The sequence below is a fragment of the Seriola aureovittata genome, chromosome 16 (genome assembly GCF_021018895.1).
Source record: "Seriola aureovittata isolate HTS-2021-v1 ecotype China chromosome 16, ASM2101889v1, whole genome shotgun sequence".
Lineage (NCBI taxonomy): Eukaryota > Metazoa > Chordata > Actinopteri > Carangiformes > Carangidae > Seriola > Seriola aureovittata.
This window is the reverse complement of record NC_079379.1, coordinates 15,328,050-15,353,370: the sequence shown is the minus strand read 5'-3', so window position 1 is coordinate 15,353,370 and position 25,321 is coordinate 15,328,050. Positions and strand designations below refer to the sequence as shown.

The window sequence follows — 25,321 nt, the reverse complement described above, 5'->3', positions numbered from 1 at the left end:
GCATCTCAGTCCATCACATCTCAGCATGAGGTGGAGCTGAAACGCTATATGTACCTCCAGAAAATGAAATTGACTTCAAGATGTTTGGAGCCTTGACACACCGAGGATATGGGCTTCACAAAGTGGCAGGCTGAGAGTATGTGTGCTTCACGCTTCGACTGTAAATGTGCGTGAGAAAGAGAGCGAGAGTGTGAGAGAGTGTGAGAGAGTGTGTGTGTGTGTGTGTGTGTGTGAGAAGGTCTGGTGATCTCGAACCCTGAAAGTGCCTAAAAGTACTGAAAAGACGCCTCAGTGTGTGAGCATGGTACGAATGTGTGTGTCTGTGTGTGTGCTCTATTCCAAGGATCAGTTTTACAATGAAGACCGTTGCTATGGGCAACCTTTGCCTTTCACAGAAATTCCCGTCTCCAAGTGAGAAGCTACCAGACACACACACACACACACACACACACACACACACAAACAAGTGCTAACTACATTAGCAAAGGTGTTACATAACGTCAAATAAACAACCTAAAAATCAACATCAAAACAGTTTTCTCCTCCGGCTCCCCCCCTCTATCTGTCCCTCCCTGTCTGCCTCCCTTCGCCTCCCCCCTCTGGATCCACAAACTCTTTGCCAGTGTATCCCCGTCCTCGCCCCATTTTCCTTTCATCTTAAACTCCATTTCTTATCTCGAGGCTAGCCCCCCAAATTCAGCGTGACTCCGAAAAACACACACACATACTTAAATAAACACACACCCCACCCCCAAGGCGGCACCAGAGCCCACCCCAGGGGCCCCTTTTACAAGTCCCCAACACACACAACAACCTCCAGGACACACTGGAGCTGCAGAGAGAGCTGCTAGTTTGTCTATTTTCAATGGTGTGTACTGTAAGCGTTTAAATGTTCATCATCTATGTTTATCCTAACCTTTAAGAGTAATATATAATCACCCTGTGTGCCTCGACATGTTTTATTTATGACACAATATTATAAGTGTGAATTCATGGTATGGCGGAGAGTAGTGCGTCACTGTATGTAATTACAGTGTGTGTGTGTCTGAGTGGGTATAATCACAGGTTTTGTTTGTGGTGTATGCGCACACAAATACCCCACAGACCTATCTGTGTGGGCGTGTGTGTGTGTGTGTGTGTGTGTGTGTGTGTGTGTGTGTGTGTGTTTTATGTGATTTTGGGGGAGTTGAATAGGGCCAGCTCTGCATTTTGCCTCCATTTCAGGATCTATAAACAGCTGTACTTTCAGTCTGCGCCACATTGCTAACTAACCACAATGAGACGCAACGAGCTCTCCTCCACCGCACGTATAACCCGGGGGCCAAAATCATCTGTATGTTGCCCTCAATTTCCCTCCACCACTGCATTTTGTTCCCATTTGTTATAAAAGGAAACTGTAAGATGACAGCCATATTCTGCTGGATCTGCACACTGAATGCAATCCTGGTTTTTGGCAATGTATGAAGCAGTGCCATTGTAAGACATGCGCTGCCAGTTGGAGTCATTCTAAAACAATCTGGGAGCGTGGAATATATAATTATGTATACTTGTGTAAAAAGAGAAGGGGAAAACATTAAATTGACGGGCAAGAGAAAGCAAAAGAATTGGTTTTTGTTAGCGTAATGTCACGTTCTGACAAAGCAAACACAGGTGTGTCCTCTGAGGGGGTGACTCAGGTGGAAACCTGATCTGAAGCTGACATCAGGCTTTGCACTATACATTTCATCCTATACACTATAGCTGCTCTGTGGATGAGTGTGTGTATGAGCCTGGATTTTATACCTGAGCTGACAATGCTGCGGTTTCACAGATATTAATATTCCACAGGAGATGATTTGTTCCAGATTTTAATTTAGGATCACACTGAAAAAAAAGCAAGTGTGAGTGCCTGATATTAAAGCAGCAACGCTGTGTGTTTGTGTGTGTGCATGCGCATGTTATATGACAATTATCAGCATGAGTGTGGGAAAGATAAAGACCATGTTGTGTGTGTGTGTGTGTGTGTGTGTGTGTGTGTGTGTGTGTGTGTGTGTGTGTGTGTGTGTGTGTGTGTGTGTGTGTGTGTGTGTGTGTGTGTGTGTGTGTGTGTGTGTGTGTGTATTTTGTCTGTAGGGAACAATGGGTGTATGGAGTTCACTAAGATGCAGGAAGTCAGATAACAATAGGAAGTAGAGGTAGTTATATAGACACAGTGATTCACCAAACCAGAGTACACACACACACACACACACACAGAGTGCTGGTGGAAGAGTAGCTGGTAGATGTGTGTGATCCAAGGATGATTTTTGGTTGTTCAGTTCAGGCTAGTTGCACAGATAGAGAGCTTCATTGTGATTGACTACAAATGCATTCCTCAGTAACCCGAGAGGCTGCGGCTGTTGCTGTACAATGCCTGGCGTACACACACACACACACACACACACACACACACACACACACACACACACACACACACACACACACACACACACACACACAGACTTTAAGCTCCTGATACAGTGGATGCGATGCAGCTCTGCTTCGGAGAAATAATCGTTAATTGTGCTTTTTAATATGTGAGATTTTATCAGAGCGAATGTTCTCGACTGCGGCAGCATCTCTGAGCTCTCAAACTGTGAGGAATAATTTGAATACTCCCTCTGCTTTCTGGCACCATCTGTGAGTCCCGCTCCTCTATCTGTCCCTCCATTTACTGCATCCACAGCGTCGGACGAGAACCAAGGACACAAATACCATGACAGACACCGAGGTCATGTCCATTGTTTGTTTTTTTTGTCCATTTTTTACACCAGACTGTTAATTTAGTGTGTACACATTATACCAGTAGACAACAGTCCTAAACTTTTTGATTTGTAATCCCTCTAAACTGCAGTCTATGAGTTGTGATCAATTACACAAAAAACATTGACAGTTTCATTTGAAAGACAGTGAAATATAAACCAGTCCTGTGTTTTGTTCGGTTACCTCCTGTCAATTCTTCCATGACACTTTATGTCAAAATCCAGCTCTATTCTTCTTTTAATTTTAATTCCTTTATTTTTGATGGCTCATCTTCAACTCAGGACTGTAAACATACAAACACCAATCTAATTTGATTCAGGGCGACTAGCTAACGCTGCCAATCGCATAAAATCACTCGTGGGTTGTAGAAGCTGGCAAAGCAAAATCATAAAAGGTGTGTGCTTGGATTTGAGATCACAGTTGGCAAAATCTTAGTTTGCATTTCCAGAGAACTCTACTCTCTGATCCTACTACTACTAAAAGTGGAAAAACATCTTAATCCAAGTAAAAAATGTCAGCAGCAGTATTCACTCTTGCATGTTTGGTCTTAAACTGCCAATACTCAGCTAGACATTGTGCTGTAGAAGCCGAGCGCAGTTTTCATCGATCCAGTGAAATCTGAAGGATTTGATTTAATCTAATTCATAACTAAACCCCACACAAAAATTCAGTTTCCCTCAGAAACATATAACATTACTGAAGATGAAGAAGAAGAAGAAGTTCCAACTTTAATAATTGTTAGTGATTGTTAAACACTGTAGCATTTCAAAATGCAAAAAAAAAAATAAAAAAAAATGAAGACAGATTGCATGTTTTTTCTTCTCTCCGAATCCATTAAACACAGGAGGCGTCCCAGGCCCGAGTGATACATGCTGATGACCTCTCTCTAACACTAGGTGGTCCATATAAACATCTGACACTTATTCTCTCTGTATGCGACAATACTGAGCTCTGTGTCCATCACTACCTTTGCCCGGCAGTTTACCTCCCCAGCGTGTATTAGCATTTAGATGTACTGTATGTGAATTGTGAAGGTTTCTCTCAGTGTGCTAACGTTCATTAATGGTGTTTATTTCAGGCTCCATGTAGACAGCCTGTCTCAGGGTTGTTCAGATTTGTCCCAAAGCCTGACATGAGCAGAGCCACTTCCCCAAGCTAAATGTGTATCATTCTCGTTGAATGTTTTAAACCTCGATGTGGGTGTCCTGACTGAGTTAAAGTGCTGGATGCCAAACCTGTCAACATAGCATGAACATATCATGACAACTGTGCCTAAAAAACAATAATCATCTGGCAGAAATTTGAGACCCAGATCAGGACCAAAATGAGGTAAAGTGATTTTCATGGGCAACGTTTCAAACATCCCTGCAGTTTAATTCACTGTGGGTGGAGTGCCCACGCTTTGTAAACTAGCTGCTGATTCACGGCCATCTATGTGTCTGCGCCTCTCCAGAGCAGTCTGACCGACTCTGATAAGAGTTGGAGAGTTTGAGCCGTGCTGCGCCCCGACAGAAGTGGACTGTTGATAGTTCTCTACCTGGAAAGGGTCACACCGCTTTGGCACACACCCTCTCACTACTTGCACACTTGCAGGAAACACTGCAGCCTGTTTGCTGTTTGCACTGTTCCACGCCCATCTTTTCTTTCCGGTGTGGATCCGTGACCCTGTCAGCAGTGACCTCTAATCTCCCTCCATCTTTTGCTTTTATGCCTCGTCTCACTCTCCACCCTGCTCTTCCTCTCTTACCAGCTGGGGAGGTTGGACGGCGGCCAGTCTGGATGCTAACACACTTATAGTCAGACAAGGAGACGTGAGAGAGAGATAGAGGGCAGGCAGTGTGTTTGTGTGTGTGTGTGTGTGTGTGTGTGTGTGTGTGTGTGTGTCTGTGTGTGTGTGTGTGGCTGAGTGGGTTACCAGGTGATGGCCTGGTTAAGACACCTGCCACCTTCAGCAGAGATTAGCACAGAAAGCCTCTGCGCAGTCACACTGTTCGCACACTTGATGACACCTTATACACACACACACACACACACACAACCGGTCAGATGTCGAGACAGTATCTTGTAGCAATGACGTCAGGTGCACTGTGAACCTTCAAACAGCTAACACCTGCACATTACAGCCAAAGGGGTCAAAGAAATCCTGTCTACCCAGGTGAAGTCCTAAAGTACACACCTTAATTCATGGACACATAATGAGCCAATGTGCCCCCGGGCTTAGACACATGAAAAGGCCCCTCTTCTCAGTAGACTACCCTTATACATTATACATGTTTTTACATTGTATTTTACAGGTGAGTCTTAACTGGAAAGTACTGTTGTTGGTTGAAACTATTTTGTTCATGTTCGGGATGAAGACATGGTCTCTAAAGTCATTTCCATCCAAATGTAGCTCAAATCTGGAAAATTTAAATCAATGTGAATATGTTATAAACTTCTCCACTTCAGCCAGGCATTAAACAATTTATGAAGTTTATTTAAAATTTCCACTCGTTCTTTTTAATGCACAAACTGCAAATGTATAAAAACAGCTGGTGGGAAATGCACTTACTGAAGTTATTCAAAACACTATAGCATGCAAACAAAATATAGTGAGCTATTCAAGCTATGCAGGTCATATCCCTTAAAGCAAGACGATTCTGATGTCAAACGTATTTGAACTGCTACAAAATTAAAATGAAAATCTTCACACTTTTTCCACTTAACTTCCCATAAGCCACCATAACTTCAAACAGAGGCTCTTGCTTTGAGCCCAGGGGGCCCCAAAGGGTCAGGGGGGTCCAAATGAGTAATGCATCTCTTTTGTTATAGTGTGCCCCCAAATCATAGTGTCATAGTAATATTTGCTCCCAGCTCACTGTTGATGTTTGAAACTAAACTGTGAACTAAGATGACATTAAAAATCGGGGATTGTACCGTACCTTCACACAATAACAATACAAGAATTTCTCACACAATAAAAGCTGTCAAGCCTTATATCAGCAGCGCTCATCCTGTGGGTCGAAATCATTCAGCATCCATCACAACGATTCCCTAGCTATATTATTAATACATACATTTACTGTCAAGGCTGTAATGTCTGTAATGAATGTCTCCTCCTGTGAAATGATCACTATTTGCAGCCCCTCAGGCCTCTTTTTTTTTTGGCAGCGAGCCAAGTAAAGTAGCTCCAAATTTTAAAGTTAAATTATCATTTAGTGTCAAGAGATTCTTTACAGTAACAGCTGCAGCAGGGGTTCATCAGTAAATCGGCATCATTTTTGCGTTTGCAAGAAGGATCCTGCTGAGCAATTTTACACTGATTAGCTGTTAAAAAGAAGGGAAGTGGTTTTTGGTTTTGAATGTCTTGGATAAAATCAGGCTACATGGGGATTAATAAAAAAAAAGTATGTTGGATGTCAGTGTTCAGATTAATTTGAGGTTTAAAACAAAAATAAAGTCTTGCATTTATAGCTGCTTAAGTTATTCTTAAATATTTAACAATCTAAAACTGCTTTTCAACGCCAAAAAAGATCGTTGTCGACACGATGCTGTAAGTAGCACTGAGTGGGAAGGTAGAAACGCTGATTTAGTCCCTTGCCAAACACATTTCTGATCTCCTCCTGCATGTTTGTCTCAGTTTTTCACACACGAGTGCTCCCCGTGACCAATGAATGTGAACCATCGAGCAAACACTGTAAACATGCTCATGTGCGACAGCCAGGAAATGAGTGAAACACTCCCTCCGATGTCTTTAGTCTCTTTCTGCTGATCAAATTCCTGATTGCGCTACAGTAGCTGATCCAAATCGCAGCCACGTTGGTCGTGTTAATTCCCCGTACAAAACCTGTGGGAGGATGGCGTTACATTGGCTCTAGTTTGTTATTCCAGCCCGCTCTGGCCGTAAAGCCATCTCATAGCAGCACCAAACCACAGCTGAAAAGCATCCAAGCACTAATATTATCTTTCTAATATTATCTTTCTCCACTGAGTTATAAGGACAAAGATGATCTAAGTGATGAATGCCCTTATGGAGAGTCCTGAATTTGCTAAATATGGTATATGGTACAATGAATGGCTTGCTCAGAGAACTGCAGGGACAGAACAGGTGCACAGTGGAGAAAAAAAAAATCATGCATCTAGATCACTGAAAGTCCATTTAAATCCATTTCCATGCACAAAGTCTTTCAATATTCATCTTATATATCTGTCACAAAACAATAGACTCTGAATCAGGTTATGGTAATGTTCAGTGTACCTTCAACAGAGCATTATTTTATATCAGCTGCAGCAGATTTTGCTTCATTGTTAGCTTCATAATTAATCATCATTAGGTGGAAGGCCCCCTTCCTTCCTTCTTTTATGCAATTGATTATGGAGGTCGTTAAACTGAGAAACTGACGTTCGCTTTAAATGAATCACCTACAAAATACAAGAGAATATGATTTCCCTTCATCAGTCCTTTCAGAAATAGTCTCTTGTCAACCATAAACACAGATGCTGACCTCTCTCCAGCTACGTATACATTTGTCTTTTCTGTTTTTCAGTGATTACCTCTCTATATAGGCATATATAGTAGTTTTCATCGTTAGTGGCAGGGTCTGCCATTCCTGTGCAGGATTCAGGTTGCCAAGCAAAGCACAAGGAATTCACAGGAAGGGATTCATGTATGTAACCCAGGGTTATGTGATTTTAGTTCATTGATCATTATCAGCCCCACTGTTCACTGTTTATTCCTTCATACAAATCAAACGGTATCTTGTTACTGTGAATAAAATCATTCAATTTGCAAAACATGGGGTGGCCTTTATTATGAAATACTTGCAGGAAACAATGTATTTGTCAGAGAGGTTAGTGCTGATTGCAATCATTCATACAAACCTCCAGCTCCTCAACAAGGTAACCAAGTCCACTGTGCCCTGCTGTTGTGTGGAAACTACTTGCACCATGTACAGCATAAAGTCAAATCGTGGTGGCAGTTATTACTGACTGACTTCTTAAAGAAAGTGTTGACCCTTGTAAACATGTCCATGTGTTGTTTTTTTTATTTAATATGAGACATATCATGAGTGAAGTAAGCAGTCAGCGCCATGACTGCGGATTTCCACCTTGAAACTGCAGTGAACCAATGACAGTCTCAGATTCAGAAAGCCAGGGTTTCACACGTCATACTGACCTCATTTACCTAGGAACCAATCCTGTCAATTTGCAGGGAGTCAATTACGTTCACAACAGACTCTTCATCTGAGTCTGAGGCTAAAACATGTGGCTGAGTGTCTTTGATGTTTCCTTTAACTCTAACCATCTTGATACTGCCTGCTGTTTCACCAGTCACTGAAACCTTGTCAGTACAGAGAGGGAGAGCTTGCATTAGCACAGCCACTAACACTGTATCAGCCACTGTCAGCTACAAGCTGACAAACAACATAACCAATTAACTACGCTTACCGTTCTGGTACTTCTTCTAGCTGCCGATTTCGGTCACAACAAACTCAACTAGGACTGAATTCTGAAGGATTATAATTTTAAAATGGATAAATGAAGAAAAGCAATGCTTGAAGGGGCTGTCATTTTTTTCTTTTTTTTTTCTTTAAAAGGGCGTTGTGTTTGCAGTGGACATGATCAGCTGATCAGGGCTGAAAGAGCAGCGACTCCGGCCCCCGGAGGCAGAGTGTGTTTAACCTGTAATGTCTCAGTTTTCTCAGACAAAACGAGCGGCTGACACTGAAACTTGCCGCAGACTCAGTAGAGATCACATGACTGTGTAGTGACACATCAGCCGGCCTAAAACCGTGTAATGGACTGGAGCTGTGAGACCACCACACACACACACACGAGCACGCACGCACACACTAATGCATAGATCCACTCACACAGCTCTTGGCCCGAGTTGGAAGAGCAGTGTGATGGGAGGAGGGGTGATACAGAGACGGAGAGGCAGAGAGATGTATATCTGTATGTAGGACCCAGCTGTTACACTAATCTGACAATCCAGCAGGATTACAGACCGCATCTCAAGGCTAGCGAACACACACACATACACACGGACAAACACACACAGACACACAAACGAGGCCTCTCTGTGTGGAATCCATCTCCATTATAGATGACCTTATGAAACATGCATCTCTGAGAGTGTGTGTGTGTGTGTGTGTGTGTGTGTGTGTGTGTGTGTGTGTGTGTGTGTGTGTCACTGTCCTGCTGCCAGAAATGCCTTGAGATTCTGACACAAGTGCCGCTCCCACACTCAACAATACGCTGCCCTGCATTTATGCGTTTATGAGGATTTGTGTGTGTGTGTGTGTGTGTGTGTGTAGTGATGTTTAGTAGGGAAACGTTGCAGTGAGCAGTTAATGCTGCTGGTTGGCTGGTGGGTCAATGACTGCGTTTTTGTGGCTGCTTCCATGAAGTGGTGGGGAGAGAGAGAGAGAGGAGAAGGAGAGAGGCTGAATGCGGATTTATGTGTGTGTGTGTGCGTGTGTGCGTGTGTGTGTGTGTGTGTGTGTGTGTGTGTGTGTGTGTGTGTGTGTGTGTGATTATAGCCTGGCTCAATGGGCCTATTTCTGCAGGGCCAGTGGGAGGGCGTGGCGCCTGTGGCTGGAACTTTTCTGGTGTTTCTAAGGAACTTTTCAAAGGGGCTCAGAAATGTGGCTGCGTGTGAGAGAGAGCACCCCGCAGACCATGATGCCTTTGTGTAGCAGAAAGCGAGAGAGAGGGGCACTCAAATACGGTAATCAATGGTCTCCTCTCAGCCCCAAATCGAAAACCTTAACACACACACACACACACACACACACACACACACACACACACACACACACACACACGATGATGAGAATCACATTTCTGCTCATACACAGTGATGTGAGTCACAAGGCAGCATCTGCGTGTGTGTTCGTATAATTACAGCCTGTGTAATCAGGCTAATGACAGTCATGCGACTATACAGACGCCAAGGATGAATGACAAGGAGTAGGATAAAAATCAATGCATAAAAGGCAAGAGTTTTGGAGAGGAAAGGTACAAATGGAGAATACTTAAAAGGAGGGGGGAAAAAAAAAAAAAAATTAGTGAGGGATGGTTGGATGATGGAGCCAGAGGCGGGGAGGGTGGAGAACAAGAGAGAAGTGTTTTTGTCTTTGATGCAGGGGAGAAAAATCCAATCAGCCTTGTGTAATTCAATCTGGGATGGAAAGAAGCACCCCTTTGAGTGGGTGTGTGTGTGTGCAGAGGGCGTGATGTGTATTATTATTATTATTATGCCATACCCACACACAGAGGAGGTAAACAAATTGCTGCTCCGGGGGCATCCCAAGCAGCCGACCTTGCTACGCTCTCTTGGCTCACTCCCATTGGTCGACTGACTTTGGCGAAGGTGCAGCAAGTCTCAAGCCTCAGAGCGGTTTCCAGCCGATGACTGCAGGCCAACTGACTGTCAGCGCAGCCAGACAGCCGATTGATTCTGTATCATAACAGCCCTTGATATCGAACACTAATTACGCAGGTTGTGAGATCTGGCGACGGAGGGAAATCTACATAAAGGCAAGAGCAGCATATGGTCTCTGTCTTAATGGGCCGCACAGACCGGATGCTTGTGACCCAATAAGACATTTATCATGAGTTACTGATTAACTCTAACAAATCACTGTCAGAAGACTTCAATCACTTATGAGCCAACATGAGAAACAGGGAAATGAGACATTTGCTTTGTACTGTTTTGTTTTTCTCCAATGAATGGCTCTTGTGTTGTCTCAGCTGATGTACATATGGTATTTAATATTTTTGCATCATGTGATTAATTAATTAATTCAATATTATTCTATTTATTGTATTTTTACGTTCTTTTGGAAAAAATGAAAAGACAATGAATTAATCACTTATGTCGTCTTTTCCAGCTCCAGCTGTTTAAATGTGAGGATTTGCCTTTTTCCTCTGTTTCTTATCATTGTAAACTGTACATAAAGTATCTTTTGGTTTTGGACTGTTGGTCGGACAATACAAGATATTTAAAGATGTTACCTTTGACTCTGTGATGGGGTTTTTTTTTTTATTTATTTATTTATATTTTCGCTCATTTTACAGATTAAGTGCTCAGTTCATCAAAAAATAATCAACAGGTTAAATTAATAATAAAAACAATCATTAGTTGCATCACTTTTAATAGCACTAGCAGTTCAACAGAGTGTTAGTGTTCCCAAGACAGAACCGTGGTTCATGTGGGAACAGATAAGAAAAGACAAAAAATATGGTTAATTTATCCTTCATGCCCTTTTCTTCAAATTTTCCTTTTTTCTTGAAAAAAAAAAAAAAAAAAAGACCATTTTCTATTTTCAGGCTTCTAAAAATGTTCAGATGAAATAGTCTGAGCAAGAAAAAACACTCTCTGGTTGTACTGTTTGCAGCTCAGGTATGCAACCTGTAACAAGGGCTCACATTTCATTTCAAGAATAGTTCAGCATTTTGGGGAAAATACACGTATTTGCTTTCTTGGCAAAAAACAGCCTGGCACAGTAACGATGTACTGCGTCCCGAAGTCTTGTCATCATAGTGAGGTTGCCAGGTTGGTAACTGCCTTGCCTGTTAAGAGACAAAACCAAAACCTGTATAAAAGAACCATATCTGACAACCCACACTATAACAGGAGATGCTGCGCAGAAGAGCCGTGTGGATCCCACATGTAAACCACAGACCACACAATATCAGTTTTATGTACAGGCTAAACAAGATAAATGGTGTTAATAAAACAGCTTGATGGTGATATTGAGGATTAGGGGTGGAAAATTTATAGAACAGCATTCATTATTATTCTGGAAGAAGTTCCCTGTTGCCACTCAGACAGTGTTTTCTCCCTTCAGCTTTTATTGAATCACCTCAGCTCTAAAATAAATATAATCACAAGCTCTGCGTGAGAGCATGCTCATTCTTTTCTTTAGCGGTACAGTTAAAGATAGCTTCATCCCTCTGTAGGCAACATTACTCACTGACTAATTAATTAAAAGGTGGATTTAAGTAACTAATGGCTCGAGAATGATTGTCTAACGCATAGATTAGCTCCTGAGTGCTTGGTATAATAATCAGTGATCATTAATTCCTTGGTACCACTGGTTCAGTTTAATTAAAGTGTGACTCAGTGTAAACCAGTGGAAACGTGTTACTCAAGGACAGGGAAATATATGGGTTATGATACGATCTTGCTCTTGCGGCCCTCCTCTCTCTTCGGTCTCAGTGTAATCCTGTCCAGGTTGTTCTCTCCATTCAATCCGTCTCAGCTGCTCTAAGCTCTTTACAGGCCTGCGTTTACCACCAGTCTCTCTCTCTCTCTCTCTTTTTGCTGCTACTAGGACACCAGTCCACCCCATCCATCTCCCTTTCATTCTCTTTTTCTTCCTCGTCAGCTCCACTGCTCCTTTATCATTTCGCTCCACCTAAAGCTTCTCATATCTTTTTACCACTTATACATATTAACAAATTCTTTCCTCTATCTCGCCTTTCCTCTCCACGTCTGCTGCATTTTCTTCTTCTCTCCAATCTGCTTTTTTCCCCCTCCTCTGCCACCGTATCCTTTCATATCACTTTTGTCTGTGATTGCCTCTGACCTCATTCCCCTTTCATTCCCTTCAAATCTCCTCTCCCTCCATCTCCACACAATATCTAATCACTTTCAAATCTGTCGCCACACCTTGTTGCTTTGTTCAATTTTTCTGGGAGTGTTCAACCATGAACATTTCCCATGTTTTATCAGGTGTTATGATACAATTTATGCTCAGCAATAACTAAGCCAAACATTTCTTCTTACAATTAGGGTTGGGTTTTGAACCTCAGTAATTGTTAAAGTATTTTTGTACATAACATGAAATGAAGCGATAGAAAGGGGGAATGACGTGCCGCAACCACAGTGGAGTGTACGCCTCTTAACCGCTAAGCTGCCATGACACCTGAACCTCAGTACTTGTCTTGGTACAGACGGCACCAAGTATAAGAGGAGAGAGGGACACCTGCATGGGATTTATTTAATTTGATAAATAATCCTGATGTAGTTCAACAGAAATTTATTTAGCTTTTTTTTTTTGTTTTGGTTTTCTTATTTAGTAACTTGAACATCTTTTGGTTCTGGACTGACGGTTGAACAAAGCAAGCAATCAGAACCTGTTTCACTACTGTCTGATATTTTATAGATGTCTAAACTATTTCAATCATTAGTTGCACCCCTACATTAATTTATTTATTGTTCTTGTACAACTGCTGGTATCAAGACAACATTAACATTTGAGAACTTTGGCTTCTATTAAACCCAACCGACCCAAACCCTACTCACCAACAGTGACAGTAAGTTGTGGGCGACTTTTGATGTCAATTAAAGAGAAATTTGATGGTCTCTGCTGCTTTTTCTTGACTGACATCAATGTAAACTGCGGATCTTTGTACTTTCAGCTGTTGGTCAAACAAAACAATACGTTTGATGACGTCACCTTAAGCTCTGAGAAAGTATGATGGGTATTTTTTATTGTTTTAAGTGATTAAAGTGTTTTAAGCGCAGATGTTGCTTGCTAATCAATCATGAAAATAACCGTTATTTCCAGCCCTTAAGTAAACTATAACCCAATTCAATACAATTGCAACTTACACAGGTGGTGTCTGAGCTCGTTCCAAAGTGTCAGAAAAGGAATTAATGTCAGAAGTAAGTGCCTCTTCTCTATCAGTGCCTCCTCCTCCTCCTCCTCCTGCCGCTGTGTCTAATGTTTCAGTGTTGTGTGACCTGTCAATCTGTCATGTGTATCTGCCTCAGTCATATTATGTCATGTCATACAGACACCCCACTCAGTCCAACAAGGGAAACAATTATCACATCACACACACGCACGGCTAAATAAACAATACACTCGAGAAGACACAGACACACACACACACTCTCAGTGTCAATCAGCCTTTCAGACCTGGGTCTCTGCTGGCTAAGATTAGGGCTAATCCACAACTGTTGGAATGAAAGATTAAGAATGAATCACCTGCTGCCGCAAAAGTGTGTGTGTGTGCGTGTGTGTTTGAGTGTGTGTGAATGCGAGTGGAGGCGTTTATAGAAAGGCCCTATGGGAAGAATCCTCCTGCAACCACCAAGCAATATTACAAAATTCCCTACCCTCTCAAACACACACACACACACACACACACATTACATACACACACACACACACACACACACAGCTCATTAGCTTCAGTGGCTCATTCAAACTGCAAACGCCTTTGAAAGAGCCCCTTTAAAGCAACAGAGTTCAAAGGTTTACATCAGAGGGTCCACACACAAACACACATACACATTTATACTCTCATACACACACACACACACACACACACACACACACACACACACACACACACACACACACACACACACACAGGTTTCAGTGTCTGTATTTAATTGGATCGATGGTCTTCCCTCATGGCTTGCCAATAATAGAGGGGACGTGAATAACATGTGGGAAAGCCTTTTGTTTCTAACTTCCTGTTTATTAAGACAGACAGAAGAAACGAGGAGCTCTACAGCAACGACAGTAGACGAGGAGGAGGAGGAGGAGGAAGAGAGCTGGTGGGTGGATGGTGTAGAGATGGATGGATGGAGAGAGGAAAAACGTTGCAGCAATGAGCTCCTGACCTCGTTCACTCCTCTGTCGGGACGTTGGGCTAAATAATTCAAACGCACACATACACAGTCACATGCCTCTCGCACACAGTATTGCTCGCTCTTGTGCGCACAGGCAGCCTCCCTGCGCTCCTTCATCACCTTCTCTGCCTCTCTTTCACATGTAAACATGCACATGTAAAAACACACACCTATATAAATCCCCCCTTTGTGCACCACTCAGGAAGCTCCCTCCTGATTTGAAGCTTGAAGGCCAGAGCTATAAATACTCACTTCCTGTGTCCATGCTATAACCCCATGACCAATTAAGTACAAAAACACACTCACATCAGTATGCAAACAAGCAGACCTCTGTCGCACTGCAAATTTTAATGGAGCTGTGATGAAATATTAGTGTCAGAAAACCCTTTAATATTAAAAATAAAAAACCGTGGTTAATTCTCTATCTGCCTTGATGAAAAACATGCATCAGAAAAAGATATCTGTAAATTAAAACTGACAAAATCTCTTTGTTATCAAAGAACTGTGACGCTGAACTGTGACACTGACAAATTAAAGACGAGACAAAATGAAGTGACATTTCGTCAGTATGTAAATGTTTGCCAAATTAGATGACAAAACATTTACATACTCAGGCATGAGCTTGCAGGCATCTACCTTCAGTACTGCAGGGCCTTAAAGACGCTCCCCTGGCGCTCTCTCACTTCCACTGTGTCTTCATTTACGAGCACTCTCTACCACTATTAAGGCCAAACAAACTTACCGGGGTTTGAGTGGCCATAGTGGCCATTTTCAAAGACGGGCTCCCAGAGGAATAGTGGTAGAACTTCCAGGCAGAGGAAGTCAAAAATGTCTCGCCCAATCGTATGCAGACACAGAAACAGGCTCTTTGTACAGAGCATTGAAAGCAGGAGAGATTTGGTGTCATTAGTGGCGGCCGGGAGCTCAACCTATAACTCTGTTCCAAGGTTTGGTCATTTGTTTTTTTATTATATCATAGAAAAAGAGCACAGTTAATAAAATACACTATATTATTTTATGGCCAAATCAATACCTTGTCAAGTGTCCATGGATGAATGTTTAGTCTATAAAATGTGAAAAAAAAAGGAACAGACATCATAAGTGCACCTAACCCCAAAGTAACATTTTCTCTTACCAACAGTCCCAAACCCCAAAAAATTCAATTTACAAAGATATAAATCACACGGTGGAAGCAGAGAGTGTTTGGCTCCTTTTTAGGTATTTTTTGGCTTTTTTCTGGTTTTATTAGGGAGTCGACATTAGAGCGACGGCAGGAAACGAGGGGACAGAGATGGGAAGTGACACACAAAGGACGCCCCCAGCAAGAACTGAACGAGGGACACATGTGTTTTGCATTAGAAGTAATAATTATCTACATAAGCAATTAATCTCTTGTTTAGTTTTCAAGTGATTTTGTTCTGAAAATGTCAGAAAATAGTAAAAAAAAAAAAAAAAAAAAAAAAAAAAAATGTCAAAAGGTCAAAAAGTCCAAGGTGATATCTAAAATGTCTTGTTTTGTCTGACCAACAGTCTAGTAGCCAAAGATACTCAGTTTAACATCAGAGAGGATTAAGAAAACCAGCATATATTCCTTTTATAGAAGCAAGAACCAGATAGTTAACAATTATAACAAGTTTCATTTTCTGTTAATTGAATTATTTATTTTAGTTGACTAAAAGTTGCAGCTCTAAAACAATCACAAATCAAGATCCGTAGCGCTGTGGATCTGCAAAATGAAATCCTAACTCATACTGTATGTGAACAGATCCATCTCCATGACGACTGAGCAAACGCCATCATCTGCTGATAAAGACCATACGATACAGTTGAGAGCTCCAGAGAATGCCAGTTAGCAGACCTTTGTTAAGTCACTATTTCCAAGATCAAGAGTGAACATTTGTGATAAAGTTTTGTGATGAAGTTTTCATATTTAACTGGAATACAACGTTCAGACTATAATTTAAGTATAACTCCATAACTGTTGACTAAGACTTGGACTGAAATGTACAAAATGTCAAGTGACAGAAATTAATAAATCTAAAGTTGCTGACAAAATTACCATAAGACAAACAAATGGGCCAACAGATGGAGAGGGAGATGGTGGGGGGAGTCAAGGGCTAGAGGTCAGACAGGGGCCAGCCTCACAGAGACGACACTCAGGGTTCGGTCGGGAGTGTGAAGCTCGGCCTTATCACATCCTCAGCTCTTATCAGCTGCCTGCCAGGAAATACACATTCCAGTAGTCCCATTGGACCACAGCGGGTTTCAGCTCTGCATGACCCCGCCCATCCGGCCCCTCGTTAACACAATTACCCCATCGTTGCGGAAACGTGTGAGGAAAGAGAGCAGTGCTAAAGGGATACAAATATACACATGAATGATATGAATGAAAAATGATAAGCAGCGTTAATATGCTGGTGGAAGAGCATCTGTAATTCTCACTGTCACACACACACACACACACACACACACACACACACACACACACACACACACACACACACACACACACACACACACACACACACACACACACACACACACGTTTGTTAGTGGGAAGGAGGCGCCCTGTTTCTGGGGTTTTTATTTATAGCGAAAGCTCTAACACACAGAGATCCCAGAATGCTTTGTGGTTTTGGGAGACGGCACTGCATTTATGCTCTCTAATTTAGAGTCCTGTAATAGCACAAACACACACATACGCACACTCAAACACACAAACGCACTACTGTAAAAGGTGAAACATAACTGCCGTCTCTCCCCTTCTCTATTTTTCAATTTATTGTAGCAGAACAGACGGAAAAAGAGGAGGAGGACAAAGGAGGGAGGAGGAAGAGGAGAATAAAGAAAATAAAATGAAAAAGGGGAAAGGATGGAGTCACAAAATAGACAATGAGACACGAATAGCTGTGAATGAAAGAAGCAACAGAGGTGACGAGAAAAAAAAATGAGACGAAACAGAATGAAAGGGAGAAAGAGAGGGAAGTGAGGGAGGAGAGAGGGGCAATAAAGCTGTGACAGCAGCAGCCATGCTGGTTGTCATGGCGACGGCCGTGGAGAGCAGGTAGAGCACGGTCTCCTGGGAATGAGTAGTGCACGCCTCCCTCCCCCACCCTCGCTCTCTCGACATCCCTCCATCCTGGCTCCATCTCCCATCGTTGTGGCCTTGCTCTATCCCCTCGCCGTCATCCCCATCATCCGGCCCTCATTTCCCCCGTCTCTGTCTCTCTCTCCATTTCCGTGTCCCAATATCCCCCATCTTCTTCCTTTCTCTTCCTCTATCGCTCTTTCCCTCGCCTCCCACTTTTTTTTTTTTCCCACTCCTGATCCCTTTCCTTCCCTCAGTGTCTGGACTTCTTTATTCATCCTCTTTTGATCTCTCTGTGCTCGATCTGTTGCCCTTTTTTCACACTCTCACGCCTTTCCACTGCTATCTAACATCCCCATCTCACCATTACCTTAACTCTTTTTCCATCCTTACCTCTCTCCATTTTATTTCCTCCCCTCTTTCTCATTATCTTGTGGTCTGCTCAGCTCCCTTTTTTTTCCAGTCCTCTCCTATCCTCCTCCCTCCTCTTGTCTCTATATTCATCTAACTCCCCTCTCCAGAGAATACGTATGCGAGTATGTCTGCGCAGTGCTGCCCAATTACTGCAAGGGAGAATCTGTGTGTGTGTGTGTATAGTATCTACACGACCTGTGTTTCTAGCCTGTTTTGACCTACCTAAAAACACCTCCAGCATTCTCCGTCTCCCTGACTCACTGAATAAACAAAACGACTGCACACCACCACAACTATTCACTAGCACTGCAAATGTGTGTGTGTTTGTGAGAGATATTCAGGAGCTTAATGTTAATGTGCATCAGTGCATATATGTGAGCAAGCGTGTCTGCACTTGTGTGTTACATGTCATGGTTAGAGGAGCCAGTGTTTCCAGCTGGATGAATTGAGGCTATAGAGGCATTCTTTCTAATACGTGGGACGAATTGAACACATTCCACTGAGAAAGTTTAGTGTTGCACAATGTTGTGAAGCCAGATGAAGAAATCAGGTACTTTCTAAACTGGGACTGGCAGTGAGTCACAGAGAGCCACGCAGCTGATGAAGTACAACACCTAGGCATGAGTATGGATAAGGAGACTAGCACTTTTCAAAACAAAAGATATGTTTTTTTCACAATAAAACCATTTGGCAATTTTAAACAGGCTGGATAGAGCAACAAAATAGAAACAACCAAACGGAAGCTGGATCAAAACTTCAGTTAAGAAAAGAGGAAATACAAGTCTATAAATGGGTCTAGAGAAGTTTCTTTATTACTATTATTTCAATAGTGAATTGGATGATTTAAAAAAGGAAAATTCTGGTATTTTTCACCCTGGGAATGGCTGTACATTTAGCTGCAGTTAATCCAAATCTTCACAACAAAGGTGTTGAGTGCAAAGCTATCGTGCCCTATAGTCAAAATGGCCACAATTATGAGAATAAGAGTCATGTTGATATAAATACCAGAATATACGCTTAATAGTGAGAGGTAAACAATTAAGTTTTTGGGCAAAGAAAGATGCAGATGCTCTGTCTCCTTTCATTTCAAGTTGAGCTCTGAGAACAACACTGGTTGGCCGACCTGAGAGACTTTAAGTTACTATATGGGCAAAGCAATTCAGACATATACTTCTCTGCAACACTGGAGTAACACGCTCTTTGTTAGAAGATGAGCTGCAGCAGTTTCAACCATCTGCAGGCGAGCTACATTAGCTGAGGCAGGAGTATAATCAAATGTAATCATCTAGTCGTGAAGACACAAATGCTGGGATTCATTTCTCAGCACTTTCAACTCAAACACTCATCTGGTTTGCCTTCATTTGTTACCATGAGCTCGCAGCAATTAAGAGTTAGAGGGACAAGCAGCAATGAGCATCCTCTAGACTTCTTTTGCCCTGAGTTTCCCTTCTCAGACTACACACGTTTCTTCATGTGACTACTGCAGAAACATCCAGAAAAGACTCAAATTTGACACCTAAATTATTAGTATGCAGCACGACATTAGAGGTTAAAGGGAGATTGCTGTGAAGTCTTTTCAGCTCTCTTGGGGCCAATAATGAGGGCAACTGTTTTATCCTCATTTAAATTGACAGTTTTTGTATTCAGCTTTTAGTTACTTTTTAGTTAAACTGGAGTTTTAGCTGCAAATTCTGAGCTCCCGTTGTTCTCTGAGCTCAGAGGGACGACACATCGAAGTAACAGGTTTTGTGAAAGCAGGTTTCTCAGTCCTCACCCACTGTTATCAGTCTAATAGTAAATGGGAAATTCTTTTCCTATTGAGTTGAATAAAACACTAAAAAAAAAAAAAAACTTTCTCCATGAGAAAGGAAAACTAATTTCAGTCAAATGCGGCACATCTGCCAAGCCAGTCCCTCCCATGTGATAAGAAATTGCTTTCAGATACGGGTGAGCAGCATATGTACACACACACACAAACAGCCAAAGGGAGGAGACGGGGGGCGGGGGGGGTGAGTTGTTTCTCCTCACTGAAGGCTGTCATTATTCTCTCTCTCTCTCTGTCCATGCTCACCTCCGGACGATGCCGTCTGAAAGGCATCTCGGGATACGAACCGTGATCCTTTTCATTTCCTCCTTCCACTGGTTGGTGACCCCCGATACCCTCACCCACCCTTTCACACACACACCTGAAATACTTCTTCCACCCCTGGAGTGTTTCTACCTGCCACCATGTGTGTGAGTGTGTGAAGGGACTTTGTCCTCCAGGAGAGTGAGAACGGACTCACTTCCTGTGTCAAATTGCCTCTCACATTCCACACTCGCCCTCAATCCGCCTCGTTCGGGCTATTTTTTCCTCTTTCTTGCTCCTTCTCTCTTTCTTCCTCTCTCTATGGGGGGCTTTGTCTGCTGTTGGAGGCACAAAACACTGATTCATTCCATGAGTTAAACATGATCTTCAAGAACACAACGCTTTTCCTCCCCACACACACACACACACACACACACACACACACACACACTATCACACACACTTCAAGGAGCGAGGGCTGGCGAGAACAAGTTTCTGGCAGTGGAGATTCACTATTTTTGAGCCCACACACAGACAGATGGACAGTCAGTGCTCTCATGAAGGCAGACGGATGCACACGCTCTCTCTCTCTCTCACACACACACACACAAACACACAGGCTATCCATGGGACATAACAGATGTCTGTGGGAAATTGGTCTCCCATGTAAAAATACAGTCGGCCGGATATGATGTCATAGCTTCAATAACAGGAAATACCCATAGAGACACAACACTAGGCATCACTCACCACAACAAATACACATGAATCCCTTGGTTTGAAGCAGAGAAGCAGCTACAGAAACATCTTGTCAAATGCATGTGTGTGTGTGTGTGTGTGTGTGTGCGCAAGGCCTGAGTTGCTTGAGGTGAGTCTTACAATTATAGGACTGTTGACATGTGTGTGTGTGTGTGTCACCTATTTGAGCAACACCTGCATCCCTCTGCGCACTCCTAACACAGTGTGTATTTAAGTGTGTGTGTGTATATATATGTGTGGCACCTGTCGCCATCTGTACACTTAAAGGCAGATTAGGTCAGCTGGAGGCCAAGGATCTTTGGCAAAGACTGCAACTGACTGACCCAGTAATAATCAGTGTGTGTGTGTGTGTGTGTGTGTGTGTGTGTGTGTGTGTGTGTGTGTGTGTGTAGCGTTGTAAACCCCTGCCAAAACCAGTGCAGTACCACAGCACTCCAAGATGTTGACAGTACAAATATTGTGTCCAAGCAAGGAAAGGAAAGCAAAAGGTGAATAAGGCAAGAAAATGTGCTAGGGAATCTGCATCTACAGAATATATTTTTAGGTAATTTTGTTGTTGTGTCTTGTGTCAAAATCCGGTTTAAAGAGCTTTACTAAGTTTAAGTTTAAATTGTGCTCACATGGTAATCCTTAATAAAGTTGTGTCCAATGAAATTACCACCATTACCTCCATTCAAAAATCTATTCTGCTTATTGTGACTTTACTTTGATGTTTGACCTTCACGGTGCAGCATGACGTACAGCGTGTGCAGATTTTGATGCTGGAAGGTTAAATTTTGGTCTGAAAAGTCTGAGTTGAGGCACTTTAGGCATCTGAGCTTCAGATGTACAAGCTTTTTAGACATCACAACTAGTTTGGAGGACAGTCGCTGTGCAATATGCACAAGTGTGATGTGGAAACTTGACACCTCCAACACATACAATATACACTCAGAATAGACTTCACAGTGAAACTGGAGACATATTGTCTGCGCTTGTTAAAATTTTGAAATGAGCAACACTCACTTATTCATAGATCATTGATTTTTTTTCAACGAGATGTAATTTAAAATAATTTTAACAATGTAATTGTTCTTTGTTGAGGAAAAATGTCATAAAAGCATCTGGAGTGGATCCTTACTTGAGGTATAAGTCCAAGAGCAGAGTAGGCTATTGGTTGCACTGGACTTAATGGGTGGTGGTCAGAAGGTGCCCAACAGCAAATTTGACAATAAAGGAGACAAAAAATCATGTCGTATTATAAAGAATAAACTCGATCTCGTCTCCTCGATTTACATTCACATGTAGATCCGCATTTAGATTATTTTTGGGCCTTGATTCCTTTTCTCTCAATGATTCAATGAACCTCCCCTTCCTTTCGTCCACTTCCTCCTCATAGGATAAATCTGGATTAATCGGTAACGGAAGATGTGGGTGCGCTATGGGGGGCGCGTGAAGCTCGGTGTGGATGGTTCCGGAGAGGAGGTGTGTGTGTGTGGAGAGAGAGAGGTGTGTGGTGGTTGGGGGGGGGGGGGGGGGGCTCGCGCATTCATAATCAGCTTCCCCCCTCGCGATTCCCGATGACATCATTCCATCCAAACCTTCGTTCGCGCACCGCATCGCAGTTAACTTCCCCGTTACCCCACCCACTTCTGCCACAAACACACATTGCCGCACACACAAAACTCCTGTTGTGACGGGAGGATGCCCCCGGTCAGATTCTGGCATCTGGACAATAAGACTGTCGATATCTGGCAATTAAAGGAACGTGTACCTCACAGGTGGAGATGGGACAGCCAATCATCCCCTCACACACGCGCGCGTGCGCGCGCGTCCTACAGCGCGACTATCCGGTAATAAAGTCGTTAAACCCGCAATACGACTGAAGCCCCCCAAATTAACTACAGGATGTGAGCTGGTGACACAGACACAACATATCGAGGCACTGCACAAAGACCCGTAATCAAGCTCAATTAGAGATTACTCGCTAATTACCGACGCACACACACAACTCCTGACTCGAGGGGACACAGGCCACAATAAACCCCGACACTGAGACACAAAGGCTGTGTGTCTGTGTGTATGTGTCTCTGCGTGTGTGCGTAAAAGCGGGGGGTGGGGGTACACGGGAGTCACCAGCCCCCCTCACGGGAGTCACGGTCGGCCAATGAGGGCTGATAGCCTATGTAGGTCGAGTGGAGGATTTCCTACTGATCACCGACCATCACTGTCTCATTAATGGTAGCGCACCGCACTCGCACAAGCACGCACGAACATGCATGCACAAAATGCCCCGGCTCCCGTGTGCTCAAGAGCTTCCCGATTAACAAAGGATCTGAGGCTCGTGCTTACCGTGGCGGCGTGAGCAAGCAGCGCCGTGAGCGACAACAGCCAAGGCAGCTTCATGGTCGGGGTGCGCAGGCACAGCCTCCCGGTGCCGCCGCTGCCTTCACGGGGTTCGGGGAGGTGGGGTGAACAAAAGCTGCTGCTGCTTGCTCTCGGTGTCTCGGTAGTCTGTCCAACTTCAGAGCGCGCCGCTTGTCCGCGTGACCATCCGTCCTTGTAGCCGGGCTATTTAATCCAAGGCTTCACGGGCTACTGCTGCTGCTCCCGGTCACCAGTAAAGCAGTGGGATTTCCGCGAGGCCTCTTCTCTGTCTCTTTCTCTGAGTTTTTGTGCTCGAGCCCTGATAGATTTACTACCGGGAGACGCCAGACCTCATATCTCTCTCTCTCTCTCTCTCTCTCTCTCTCTCTCTCTCTCTCTCTCTCTCTCTCTCTCTCTCTCTCTCTCTCTCTCTCTCTCTCTCTCTCTCTCTCTCTCTCTCTCTCTCTCTCTCTCTCAACACACACACAGGCTCTCTCTACCCCCTCTCTCTCCACCCCCTCTCTCCGTTGAGGGCAGGATGTTCCGTATGGCGACGTTGCTTGGCCTGTGAGACTGGCAGGAGGAGGGGTGTGTGTGTGAGTGAATATATATGTGTGTTTATGGTGTGTGTGCATGTGTGTCTGCTTAGAGAGAGGTGGGGGGGATCTCCGCGAGCAAGGGAGAGGATGCCCCCTGCAGCTCGTTTAGGCACCCGCAGCCCCATAATAGTCCCTTAAACACACACACACACACACACACGCACACGCACATGCAGACGCGCACACACAGACACGCAGGGTGCAGGGCACATCGCGCTCTGCAGAGCATTCATGGCTGCTCCCAGGTTGTGCCTTTTTGTTTTACGCTTAGGTGGTTCCGGTTGGCTGCACGCCATTTTTACACACCTTCACCTTCCGCTGTGATTGGCTGAGTCACGGTAAAACATTTTTTTTTTTCAAGGAAAATGGAGATGAACTCACACCTGTGCTTATGTCACAAGAATTAATATTTATGAACTGTTTGCGCGGTAGCCTACTTGTGTGGCCTAGCAACCATAGGCCACAGTTGGGCTGGCCGTTATTGCTCAATGACCAGTGCAGAGTGCAGGGCTGAACTGGAAATCAAACTGAAACCTGCTAACATCTTAAATTGGTTGACACATGTTGGCTAATTCAACAACTAGCTCGTTTTAAATTGAGCTTGAAAGTTCATTATTGACTTTGGAAACAGCAGCTGGGAAAAAGAAGTCTGAACTCCAGGTCCTCTCACTTGAGGTTTGTTTTTTTTTCAAACTACACTTTCTTTAGGAATTTAAAAAATATAGGGTATTTTTTACACCCTACCATTAACTGTCTGTTTTATCATATACTCCTATTTCATAAAATTACGTTAACCCATGCCTCTTTTGGCCCTGTTTGTAATTTGGTTTAACACAAATTTCTTTATAAATACTGAATGCACCATTTAAAGTTTGACATAAGGCCCTTCTGCAAGACAGCTCGGTAATAAAGTTCATGCAGGACCCACCCTGAGGCCTTGTACCTCAGTGCTGTATGTGCCCAAATAACCTTGCAATAAATCAAATGGCCACAAACCAGCTGACACACAGTAAATACAGGCCTTTGGGGCTCCTGTGTATTACAGCCCAGGGGCAGTTGCCCATTTTTATCCGGTTGGTAATTCAGCTCTGCATAAAACAAAAGCCTGCAGGCCTAATGAGCCTTCCTCACAGCCTGAACTTAAAGAACTTTCCAGGTGGTTCAAAATCCCCACAGGTAATTCACCCTCACTTCTTTAGGTATTATTGAGCAAAGCAATGGGATTAATGTCACCAGCATCACACCCAGTCTGACTTGTTTTTCAAAGTAACATCCTTTCTGTTTTTCACTACGGCCCAGCACGCTCCAAACAAAAGCTGGACAGGTATAAACAGGTTTATTTTGCCCACCTGTCTCCTTAGAAGATAAAACTGAAAGACCACAAGAGGGATGGTGTGTTTTGATAAGATACCTGTTCCCCACCGCATTGTAGTCTGATAATCTCTTGTTGCAAACCTTTGGCTCATTATTCATGTTAAAAGAATAACAATCCGTGTATCAGATTACTGTGTGGATTTACTTTTCTTTGTTCTCTCCCCAAACACCAGTAGCCTTTCACTTCTGCCCGGTGTGATGATGGGAAGGCTTTCAGTATTGCTCACCCTGTTCTTATCACACAAATAATTATCTGG

The 25,321-nt window shown here is 43.3% G+C and overlaps 1 protein-coding gene across 1 annotated transcript in view; it reads right to left on the bottom strand.

Moving 5' to 3' along the window:
- Positions 1 to 23,644, bottom strand: part of sdc3 (syndecan 3) — a 40,959-nt gene extending 17,315 nt beyond the window's left edge. The window contains exon 1 of the mRNA XM_056399109.1: positions 23,077 to 23,644. Coding sequence (XP_056255084.1) covers positions 23,077 to 23,130 — 54 coding nt within the window. The 5' untranslated portion in view covers positions 23,131 to 23,644. The remainder of the gene's footprint in view (positions 1 to 23,076) is intronic.
- Between the last annotated feature and the right edge of the window lie 1,677 nt (positions 23,645 to 25,321).